Below are 12,924 nucleotides of genomic sequence, written 5' to 3' on the forward strand. Positions count from 1 at the left end.
CTACACACCCCATAATCATCACCACCATTACTACATTAAAAAAATAAATACAAATTCAAATTGAACTATAAATAAGACTAAGACTTTTCCTTTTCACTTATCTCCACACCGTGTCACACCCTTTTAATCTTCAAGAGAGAAAAAACAGTCTGTCCTCAAAATCCTCAGTCTTAGAGAGAAATTATATGCCTGAAAGCAGCAATGTCCAGCCATGAACCATGGGTATTGTTGTGCTATAAATACATTTATCTTAAGGCGAAAATGGGCCTTGACGGAAGCTTTATGCTCTTCCAGATTAAAATATTACATATCCTGGAGGGTCACTTTTTCTGAGCTTTTGCAAGGATGAATCAACTATAATATGACTGCAAATTAATAAGATAATATTTTTGCACGTGAACATTTTAGGGCAACTGAGTATGGTCATTCTGAAACTAATTATCGGTTATGAAAGAGACTGATATTTGAAACACATTTGCAATAGAAATGAAAATCTGTGTGTGCATTCATAGTCTAACTGGGAATGTGGATGTGCTTAGAAAAAGATCATAAGATTTTGATCCATCTGGAACTTTGGCAATATTTCATACCTGACCTCAAAATTGAGCTCAGATTGGCCATTTGGATGTGCTGAGAGACAACTGCATTAGAGCAAAAGCACATTTTTAAATGCAATAATTTTAAAAATGCCACAGACAATTGAAAAAATATTGACTGTCAAATCTTAGCAGTATGCTTACAGCAAAAACAAATATTTTAAGGTCAGCCTAATACACACACACACACACACACACGCTCACATGGTTTTAGAGGACTTCTCCCTGAAGCAAGAGTGATAGTCAGCTGTGATTATCACAACTGACTATCATACGGGAGAAAAAACACAGGAATCTTATGTGCATTTATTTATGATTAGCATATTATGGTTCTGAAATATAAACTGATGTGATTACCCATTGGTAAAGTGAGCCTGGGTCTAATACAATAAAATCCTCATTTGCCATGGGTTAGTTGACTGACCTACAAACATTAAGTAGGTAGTAAAATCAAAAAGAATCATAGCACATTCTCCCTGCAGAGAAATACCTGAATGGAGGACAATACAATTTTAATTTTGGCTCACTGTTTCCACTTGGGAATACAACTTTTTTTCACTTCTCCTACTAACACACACACACACATAAACAGCTGTATGAAACATCGTCCTTCCCATAAGGATGTAGAGAGAAACAATAAGATGCTACCTAGGATGGTTGGGGTTGTCCCCTCAGCTTGTTGAGGAATGGTCTGTCATAGATTACAGACAGACACCCATTCTTTCTATGAAACACTGAGTTCCCAAGTGCATTAGAAAAGCACTATATTTTAAATAAAAACAAGGCAATTTACAATGTATCTAGAATTTAAAGATCAGGCTTAAAACTTTTTTAATAAAGTTTGTACCTTGAACCATCCCTTAGTTTTAGGCTCAAACTGGAACAAGACTTCATGTGATGCACTGAACATTTCTTCTCCACTCACCTCGTTTTACTCCCCACATGTTTATATACCACTGCAACATTAAAGGTTGTCTTCTCTTTTCCTTAGTTTGGCTCACTGTGCTCTCTTTTCACAACCAGAATCAGAATCAGTGTTTATATACAAATTAAGTATGTGTATATGTACACATACTTAGCCAAGTGTGTATATTTACAAGGACCTGGGCTCTGGTTCTCTCTTTGCTCTCGATGTACTAAACAGAATAGACAAACGTACAACACATAAGATAGCAACGCAGAAAATAACATGTATAGCATTTTTGTATTTATATTTATATGTGCAATGGTGCAGAGTGCAAAGGTGTTGGGATAAAGTATGGAATAAATAAGGGCTGGATAACTGGTTACCATATACAGGAGGTAAAATAAGTACTGAACACATCACACATTTTCAACTTAAATTTGAAGTATATTTGTCAACATTTCCAAAAGTTCTATTGACGTGAAATTCTCACCAGAGAGGAGATATGCAAATAAATCAATCAGTCTTCAAATCCTGAAGGTTTCATGGGCCCCTTCTATGAACTCTAAACTATTGTTCTTTCAGTCCATTTCAGCTGGATTCAGGCTGGGCCATTCTAGCAGGTTTATTTTATTTCTCTGAAACCAGTTGAGAGTTTCCTTGACTGTGCGTTTGGGATCATTGTCTTGCTGAAATGTCCACCTTCACTTTCATCTTCATCATCCTGGTAGGTGGTAGCATATCTTTATCGAGATCCTCACACCATGATGTGCACATCACCCCCCAAATACCATACCAATATATTTGACCTCCAAACATGGTGTGCATTATGGCATCCAAAGAGTTGAATTCTGGTCTCATCTGTCCAGACTATATTCTCCCAGTGTTTCACAAGCTTGTCTAAATGTTGTTCAGTAAACTTTAAACACGCGTAAACATGCTTTTTCTTTAGCAATGGAGTCTTGTATGTTGCGCATGCAAACAGGCCGTGGTGCATGCATTTAAAGTTTGAGGGCATAAATTACTTACTTTCTGTGAAACAACTGTACCTGCTGATTCCACATCTTTCTGTTGCCCTTGGCTCTTGAACAACTCTTCTGATAATTCTTTTCACTCCTCTGTCTGAAATCTTGTAGGAGCACCCTGTCATTGCCAGTTTGGTGAAATTATGTTCTTTCCAATTCTGGATTATGGCCCCAACAGAATTCACTGGAACCTTCAGTAGTTTAGAAATTCTTCTGTAACCAATTCCATCACTTTTTTGCAACAGAAGATTGCAAAGTTCCTGCGAGAGCTCATTGTCAACCCACCATAAGATGTAATTACTGATAGATTTGCACTGGTGTCATGATTTCCCATGCCTTTTTGGATCTCCCTCTCTTTTTTCCCTGTGTCTTTTCTTATTATTACAACTAACTTAATTTATGAACATCTATGATTTGATTTCTTTGAATGTTTGGGTTAGATGGGTGGTAATTTCATGTCAATAGCACCCTTAGAAATATATTTATTTAGAAAATTGGTGACATTATTATAATGTGTTTTTAATCACTGTATCCAGTATTTTTTCTTTCACTGCTATGTTGAAAGTTGGTGGTCAGTTTTCATACTGAGACAATAAAACTAATGTAAATGAGATTTTGTCCTTTTGGATGAAATGGCTGTTTCAACTCACGTGCTCTCCTGCAGGCCTTTATTTTTACTTGACAAATACAAGTTCCTTCTCAAAATCTAAAGCATAGCAAGTCTCAGCCTGGGAATTTTTAAGTAATTGGTTGTGATGCACACGCAGGACATAAAAGAAAGGCTCTATCTCCTGCTCAGAGCTGCCAATCTACCGGTGTGCATTTACAGGAAAATGTTTGCTGATTAAATGGTCAGCTCATGTGCCGAGCATTTTCACTCGTCCTTGGTCAACTTCCACTGGGTGTTGGTCTGCTGGATGATGAAATCCCTACATCACTCATTTAAAACGCTCCTTTTGTTCCTTTACATTGTGTCATCCTGAGCGTCACAGGTTTACTCATTTCAGCCGCCTGCTCTGATTAGTAACTGCAGAAAGTCTTCAGCACATGCTGCAGCTGCATTTACAGCAGGACTGGCCTCCTCCCAGTAAGAACTGCAGTCTAGTTCTCAGTTGAAGACGCAAACATGCATACACTACTGTATAGTCAATAAATCCTGCTTAATTTAAGACTTTTAGTGCAATTATAAAGATCAGTCATAAGTAAGTCCAGTAAGTAAATACTTCTGCCTACTCCTTTTCAAACAAATAATGAAATGATATTTTGTAATGATTGTGAAGGCACATGTTTGAAATGTTTGAAATAAAAATGAACTGAACTGAAAATTTTTTACCACCACTATGACAGTTAAACTCTTTCAGCCAGTTTTGCACACGTTCCTCTGCATGAAAAAGTATTTTGTGTCACCTTAAAGGAAATGCTGTGGCTTAAGTAACAGTTAATGAGAACTCTTAAAACTCACCTGATTAAAAATAACTGGTGCAGCTATTGTTTTATCTAAAGTCTAGAAAGTGTTTAATTTGAATTGCAGATGAAGAATCACATGATCATTCACTGCCATCTGCTGGAGATTTAAGTTGTCTACACGATAGATGGTAACATTCATATTGGTATACAATATTGTCTATAACACCTGTCTCAGAAACGAAGAGGACTGAAATATTCAAATATTTAATGCCACAAAGGAAAAAAATACATCAAATATTTTTAGCTAATGTTTGTAGAGTGGAAAGGATTGTGGTTCATATTGTTAGCCTTTGACCCTTTACAAGTGGAAGAAAATGGATAGATGATTTCCTAAAGCCAGCTATGTTGGGAAGGCAGGATCTGTTATGAGCAAAATAAAGGAGTTGAAACTAAAGACAAATGCTCTGCCTTGTTTTTTCATAGTATGAAACATGCATGTTTGGTCTTTTGTTGGGTCAAATGCAGTATTACCACAGTTCACACTGACTCTTTGCCAAACTTTCAATGCTGCTTATGTTGGCATAGGACACTCTTACAAAACAAAAACAAAGAAGAAATAAAAATTAAAAAATAAATAAATAAATAAAAACAATGTCCTTCGGCTTTAACTGAAATTTAAGCATCCAAATTAAACAACCAGAGGAGACAACAGCAATTACCATTAGACTCAAATAAAGGCAATATATTTGTTTGCTGTGGGGTTTTTTTAACAACACAAAATACCACAACTAAACTAAACTAAACTAAACTAAACTAAACTAAAATAAAATAAAATAAAATAAACTAAAATAAAATAAAATAAAATAAAATAAAATAAAATAAAATAAACTAAAATAAAATAAAATAAAATAAAATAAAATAAAATAAATAATGTATGAAACATTTATAATTATTAGTATAAGCATTCACGTAATAACTTTGTAGAAATATTTCTGGCGCCGAAACCAACCAGCTGATCTACACCATGGAAGCAGTATTCTTTGAGATGACCAGTCAAAAGCAGCACTACGAGATCAAGGCAGCACAGAGGGAAGTTAGCCAACCATCAGAGCTGCAGAAAGGTGTGATGAAGAAAGGGATTTGTAAGAAGTACGGCAAGCTATTCATATCCGAGGTCTTTAAGAGAGATAGAAGAGAGAGAAACCAGGAGAATAAACCAGATAATTCCATTGAACAATCCAATGTGTACTCTCAGTGGGAAAAATGTGAGGACATCCCCATCAAAGCTGTAGAAGGAGCAATACTAGAAGCGCATATGGGAGGAGGATGCAACACATAAAAATGGTCAGTGGCTAGGTGAACTGAGAGCAGACCTCATATACCAAGTGAGTACTTGAGCAACTTGTACAGTCTTCTAAACAACTGAAGTTGTTTAGAAACATACAGTCGGCATTATTCAATCTCATTAAAGTCAGCATAGGTTGTCTGTCCACCATATGGCTCAAACGTTCACCATTAGCTAATAAGATTGGGTGGTTAGCTGTAACTGTGGCCTCATGCTGTGTTCACAGGTGCAGCTGTGAAGCCTTTTGTTATGATCCTGAAAATCACTGAGCACGAAGTGTTGCTGAAGTGTGAGGTCAGAGGTGCTTCTCCAAAGCCTAAAGTAGAGTGGCGGGACAGTGATGGAAACATCCTCTCTGCTGAGGAGCCACAGGTGTCACACAGAGGAGATCGCTATGACATCACCCTCCTCACCGCTGTGACCAGGACAAACACCAACCTCTTCCACTGTGTAGCCACACAGGATGAGGTGGGCCATGTGACTCATGATCAGATCTATGTGTGTTACCGTGGTAAGATCTTGTTTCATTGTAATTGTTTAGACTCTGTTTAATGTGTGTGTGTCTTCAGTGTGCTGTCTGTGCTGTCCTGCTACAGTCCTGCATGAACTTTAATGTGTTTCAGAGAAAACGGCTGAGGTAAAATCCTGCTCTGGAGTTGGTGTGTTCATAAGTGCATGGTTTTTTGGAGTTCTGACTGTCAGTGCAGCTCTGGCTGCAAAGTACGTCAAAAAACACAAGAAATATGAGTAAGAATAATGGATTTATTATAAGTATTTAAGATTTTCATATATCTGTAAGGTTAGACATCCATATAACAGATGCTTTGATGAGTGTAGAGTTCTCACTTTTCTTTTTCTTTTTTTTTTGCAGCTTCTCAGAGAAACCAGAGAGACAATCCTTTTCAGGAAGCTTGTAACGGTCACACTGAGCTTCCACGTCAGTCACAAACTGTTTAGCATGATTGTGTGTGTGTGTGTGTGTGTGTGTGTGTGTGTGTGTGTGTGTGTGTGTGTGCGTGCGTGCGTGTGTGTGTGTGTGTGTATGTATGTGTGTGTCCATTTTCCAGAAGAAATGGAGTCTGTATCTCAGCTCTCTGAAGTCAACATTACTTTTTTAAAGTTTTGTATTTTCATTCCTTGTTGTTTATTTTATTTTTTTTTTTGGGGGGGGGGGGGGGGGGGGGGGGGGGGTTGTTATCCGTCTCATTGTGTTCCCATGTTTCACACTACTGTCTGTGAGGAGTCATGGATATTGATCATATCCAGAGATGGGCAGTGACATGTTATTGTAATACCATTACTTTTTTCAGGTAACGAGTAAAGTAAGGGATTACTATTGCAAAAAAGTAATTCGACTGCTGTTACCTTCCTGTAAGCACTCAGAAGGTCATGAGTTCAATTCCACCATCAGGCTGAGGTCTTTATGTGTGGAGTTTGCATGTTCGCCCCATGTTTGCGTGGGTGCTCTCCGGGTACTCTGGCTTCTTCCCACAGTCCAAAGACATGGAGTTAGTGGGGTTAGGTTAATTGGAAAATCTAAATTTCCCATAGGTGGGAGTGAATGTGAGGGCGAATGGTTGTCTCTGTCTATGTGTTAGCCCTGCGAAAGACGGGCAACCTGTCCAGGGTATACCCTGAAAAGGATAGGTGGAAGCGTGAACCACACCATATCATGTAGCTCTGATTTTATACTTATTGGGCTACATCTTTATTAAATAGGCTATGCAATGTGTATGTGTACTTATCTTCTCAGATTACAAAAGTAATTGTTTGAAACAAAAAAGAAAATCTTCACCTTGAAACGCAGAAGAAACTGAGAACTTAATATTCATAATTAAAAGTTCATATTAGAAAGTTTATTATAGTAAAAGCCTAAACTATCACACTCTGATTTCTGTAATGTGAGTGAGGGCATAACAAAGTAACAAAAATGGATTCCCAAGTGTTTAAGATTCAATCTCATCAACAGGAAAAAATCATTTTAAAACAAAAATATATATATAATATATATCATAAAAGGGTTAACTGTTGAGCCTCATTGTGGTATATGCTATAGATATTGGGAGATGTTTCAGACAGGACCAGACAGACTGAGAACAGGTTATTCATGTGTACTGTATAAACATGTGTACAGTAACATTTTGTCCTTATGCTGTGCTTGGTGATTTTACATCACTGGCTATGTGTATCCTTTAATTTTTATTAAATGTTTAAATGTCTCGGACAAACCTGCTGACTATGTGTCTACAGAGGACATAGCAGTTCCCAGTATTATATCAGTTCTCTGTCACAGTACTCTGTCCTACCAACTCAACTGCAAGGGCTGACGGTTCACCCTCCTTTATGTCAAAGGTTATTATTAAACTCTCCTTGCATATCAGTGACTGCTCTGTCAAATTCTATTAAAAAGAACAGTTTATCTTAATGTATCCCAACTAATGTACATGGCACAAGTGACTAGTAGAAGAACAGGTGTGGCATAATTTGAATGTAATATAAAAACTCACAGATTTAAATTACCTATTTCTTCTTTTTTTTCTTTTCTTTTTTTTGTTTGCTTGACATGAACAGACTTTTGGTTTTCATTTTACTGCAGTTCCCCTTAAAGCAGTATGTTGAGTCAATGCACGCTGTTTTTACTTTGACCTCAGTGACTACTAAGTCAGCCTTTTCTAAATATGATCAGAAGAGTTTTAAAGTATGTGACTGTTAAATGACTACCCCACAGGCTACCATACAGAGTGGATTGTTGCTTATGATGTGTGTGGTGCTGAGATCACATTTAGTCACTGGTTAACAAATTCACACCTTTGTAATTGCTGAGTATCACCCTTCAACCAAGGAGCACACATTCTCAGCATCATCCTTCAGTCTACCTTTGTGAGTAACAATGATCACTGTGTAACCACTGTCCCAATCAAACCACAAAGATTACTCATATGGAATAAATGATTTTTGTGAACAAAAGAAAAACAATTTCACCTCCTAAAGAATCTACTATATCATCTAATTAATACCTTGAAATCATTTCAGTCTTTTTTTCCACTGAATTTACTAAAAAGCTCAGTACATTAAGAAAACTTGTCCATCATTACAGAAAAAGCTGTATGTGAACAGTGGAAGTCAACTGGTCCAACCTGATGTAGCAAACTATTCCCAGTATGGAGACACCTGCCAGGGCTGTATGTTATCCAGAGATCCTTACTGTGGCTGGAATGGCACCCAGTGCATAAATGAGACAAAGTAAGTCCTCTGAGCTTTATGGAACTCATATCTGTAATATATGAAGAATAATTCTTCACAGCCAACAACTACATAAAATTTTTTAACAGTACATTAAAATGAAACTGTTTACCTAATTTGAGGTAAGTCAACTAAGCCAACACCAAGTCAGTTACACAGTTGTGTTGAATGCTTTTCCTTCCCTAAACAGAAATATGAAATATGTTCATTTTTTACATTCATGTTTAGTCACCTTAATTTCCTCTGTTGCTGATGGTCAACAATCAAAAGGCAATGAAAGCATCAGGACTGTTTATTAATACCAACATGGTCATATTTATACAAACAATGCGCCGTAGTATTTAAACATTCCTCAGTGTACCTCTTTGTTCATACACAGGTTTGATTCATATACTACAAGGTCATGCTAGCACGCCCTGAAGTGTGTAAAGGATTATGCAACATCATTAGCATACATTTTGCCAGTGGTGTTGTGCCACCTGACAAAGCTCGACAGATGAGTCACTACAAACTTAATTCAGGATGAAGCAACACTTACGAGTTACAATGTTGTTTATTGAATTTGTGCTACTGTAGTATGTAGGTTTATGAAAGTCTAGTGTACTGTGTACCACTCAAGAACAAGTAACCACTGAACGACACAGGAAATCATTCCTGCCTGTGGCCATCTCCCTGTACAACTCCTCCATCTAATAGACTGTAAAAACTGCAATAGTTACACCCTTTTTACACACGCTCTTTTCTACTCAGTAATGTTGCTGTGAATATTTTATATATTAATTTATAAACACCTCTGTAAATCACTGATATGTATTATTGAGTGATTTGTATATTTTGTGCTATTTCTTAAATTTGTAAATCTGTAAGATATTGTATTGTTAATAAGTCTAGTCTGTTTCTGTTACTGTAACCCACATAATTTCCCGAGCGATTAATAAAGTATGCTGATTCTGATAACAGAATATTACTTTAACAATAATTACTTTAACAGTAGTTAATGAAAAATATGTTTCGTGTAGTGAAGATGGATTTGCTATACATATAATATTTGGACAATATTTACCGCTTCACTAAGAGGTGGCGGTGTCCACTACAAGTTTTCTTCCTACAGGGGTACAAATAACTTTAACCCTCAACCAAACAACCAAAACTCAAGTGGAACATTTTTTGTGACCTACCACTCCAATAGAAGGCTATGGGACCCACATCAAGCTATCATAGAAAAGTTAAAAATGCCAAACAGCACAGATTACACCATGCACTCGCACAGCTCCAGGTTCACACCAGAGATAGGCTACCTGCACCTGTGCTTATAAAAGGAAAAACCCAGCCCCGCCTACCAGGTCTCACCTGTCACATTCATGCATCTTTTTGTTAAGATTTCCCTTTAATGTTTTATCAGTCATCACATGTGCACTCCCAGACTTTAGTATTTTCACGTTTTGCAACCTGAATATTTATGTTTAAGTTCGAAGCTCACTCTTAGAGACATCAAATTCACGCTTGGCATACATAAAAACACAAATAAAGAGTAAAAAACTAACATCGTTGTCTTTTTGACCGCACCCACCCAGGTAGCACAGGACCCAGCCGTGCCTCATTCCATCTCGCTCCTTCCAAAAAAACTGGAGTCTGGCTTGACACAAGTCCCAAACTGGATATGGCAGGAAAAGCAAATACGGATACAATGTGTTTACTTTTCTCATTCATACTAACTGTGACGCAGAAATTAATCTCAGTACATCACGCTAATTCCTTCATTTCCCGGAGGAAAGAGGAGAGAGGAGACTTGCAAGAGCACAAGTGCTTTTTACCTAACTTCAGCGTCTAGGAAGAGCTGGACTGTACAAAGGAGAAAGGTGGACTCTTCAAACATTTCCTCCTTTGTTTAATTTTTTTAAAGATGGCCACACTTTCTGCTCTTTCCTGTTTACGTGCTTAGAAAAAGGTACGACTTGTTGTGACTTTGCGCCCTCTCGAAACGTCATGAGCACTGTGACGCTACAAATCATAATATGTAGCCGTATAGGCGTGATTTAACACGGCTTTCTCATATATGGGCGGTGCAGCTGTGTAGTACATCTAGTCCTGAACACATTTCTCTTTCAATGCTATTTTCTATTGAGATCAAGAACAAGTAATTGGGAAAATAATTTTTTGAACTATTGGATCTATCTTATAATATCGTGCCTGAAGATCAGGAAGATGAGGTTCTCATTAGTGGCATGTCTATTTTTTTTACACATCTGTTGTCTGGCTGTGGGAAACGATCGTTCTCCGAGGATGATATTCACACAGAAAGGTAGAAAATAGTTTTTTTTTTTCTCTTTTTAACTGAGATAATAAATAGTGTAAACATGAGTCGTAAAGCCCAAAATCGGGAAAATCTTCATCATCTTAAGTGACTTCCTTGCGTACTTTACGTCTATTAAAGTCTATAGTCTATGACTATAATCAATATGAATCATTGGGTTTCAGGACAAAAACACGACGTATTTCTTTCAAACGTACAGTGGGTATTATTCAATCCTGTTAAAGTGTGTGTCCACGATACATATGGCTCAGAAGATCATCATTGCCTAATAATCTCCGACGCTATATAGAAAAAAATGTACATAAATATTTCTACATTCTTGGGGGGCTACATAAGCAAACACTTGATGACAGCGCCCCCAGCAATGTCTCCGTATTATGAGAATAGTTTGCACCTTTGGTATGTTTCAGGTAAAGTTTGTTTAAAATCTCCAACACTGATACTTGTCATGAAATATCTTCATGTTCGTCTCTCCAGCCGTTGCAACAAAAGTCTTATTAATGAAAAGGCACACTGTTAACATAACATTAGAATACAATGTTAGAATATAATACTAAAATTGCATTATTATTATTGCTACCTTTGCTATAGTTATCTTATGATGAAATTTAGGGGGTGGTTGTGCACCCCTAAAAAAGGGTCTACACGTGGCTTTGGATGGACAGACGTTAAGTTTCCTGTTTTTTTGTTTTTTTTTCAGAAAGACTCCCACGCTGTTTTAGGCCCCCTTTTCATTAGTTTTTTTTCTTCTATACTTGCAAATAACACCGGGAAGGCTATGATTACATGTAAAGATATTCTTTACACAGATGTTTTAGGCTCTTCTGAGTCAAACGTGAGGAATGTCTGGCTGTTTTTGAACAGCTGCAGACATCATTGTATACCACGAAGTTGCTCGATCGTGATAAGACGTTGATAAATTTCCTTCTTATCTATGTAAGTTGCTATCACTTATGTGCAGCTGCTTATGTTGGATGCCCAAATTCTACAACTTGGTCGGACATCAAAGTCTTATTTTGCTTCCAGTTCATGGGACAAGTGTGTTAGAGCCCAAAGCACTTATAAAGAATTCTGTAGCTACAGAGTGCAAGTTGTGTTACTAAGCTGGACTTTGATAATGTTCTTTGTTAGTTCTAATCTCCTATATTTATTATGTGTTGTTGCTTTAATTTATATTTTCATAACATTGTAATGGCGTTGTTTCCTAGCCAAGTGTCCCATGAAAAAGAGAGTTGCATCCATTTAAAGAAGGTTATATGTACAAAGGAATACATGTAAAAGAATAAAGACGTTCAATTAATGGAAGTTTATTTATTATTGACTTTTTCACCAGATAAGCTTCATACTGGGTTTAACTTGTTAATATTAATTTTAATGTATTATATAATATTAACATCAATATTCATATAATTTATAGCATGAAACCATTGTTCTTTTTTCTGTAACAAGAAATCTGAGAAATGCAGAGGAAAGGTTTTTTTTATTTGATTTTTTTCCCTCTGTTTAATTTCATTTTTCAGAAAGCCCTGTCACTGATGCAGTTAGAAGAAATAATTTAGCTTGTGAAGCGCACTGACTTTCACACTAAAAGTGAGCAAACACAAAAACTGCTTCAATCAACGGATTAACATCAGGACAACACTAGGGGTGGGTTTTGATTATCGATTTGTAAATATAAATTTATTTTGCCAGAAACCTCACAAAATTTCAACAACCACCAAAGAGTTAAAACAGTAAATGAGAGCAGATACACGGATTCTGCACAAAGACGTAAACACAAAGCGCGGACCCGCCGACGGATCAGAATCAGTGAGATGTCGCCTTTCTCACCTGATGGCACAGCATGGTCGGGGCTGAAAGCCTGCATTATTCGCTTGCTTATTATGCACAAGTCTACCGTTGTTTACAGCGCTGTCGGTCGCTGTTTTTGTCGTTTTACTTACTTTCGACAAGAAAGCCTAATTTCTGCCGTTCAAATGGCTACTGAACAAATGTAAACTTTTTAAAATTATGCAAAATTGAAAAACGCTTAGTGTGTCTCTAATCAAGCCTCTGTAACTTTGCTCTGCTTCACTTCACCAGTATCAGGT

At 37.0% G+C, this 12,924-nt stretch overlaps 1 protein-coding gene across 1 annotated transcript in view; it reads left to right on the top strand.

Annotated features, from left to right (window-relative positions):
• The first annotated feature begins 10,750 nt into the window (after positions 1 to 10,750).
• The window catches only part of LOC134631307 (semaphorin-7A), a 41,844-nt gene continuing 39,670 nt past the window's right edge, over positions 10,751 to 12,924 (top strand). Inside the window, exon 1 of the mRNA XM_063479528.1 lies at positions 10,751 to 10,822. Within this exon, the coding sequence (XP_063335598.1) occupies positions 10,804 to 10,822 (19 nt within the window). The 5' untranslated portion in view covers positions 10,751 to 10,803. The remainder of the gene's footprint in view (positions 10,823 to 12,924) is intronic.

Source organism: Pelmatolapia mariae, linkage group LG1 (assembly GCF_036321145.2).
Source record: "Pelmatolapia mariae isolate MD_Pm_ZW linkage group LG1, Pm_UMD_F_2, whole genome shotgun sequence".
NCBI classification, from domain to species: domain Eukaryota; kingdom Metazoa; phylum Chordata; class Actinopteri; order Cichliformes; family Cichlidae; genus Pelmatolapia; species Pelmatolapia mariae.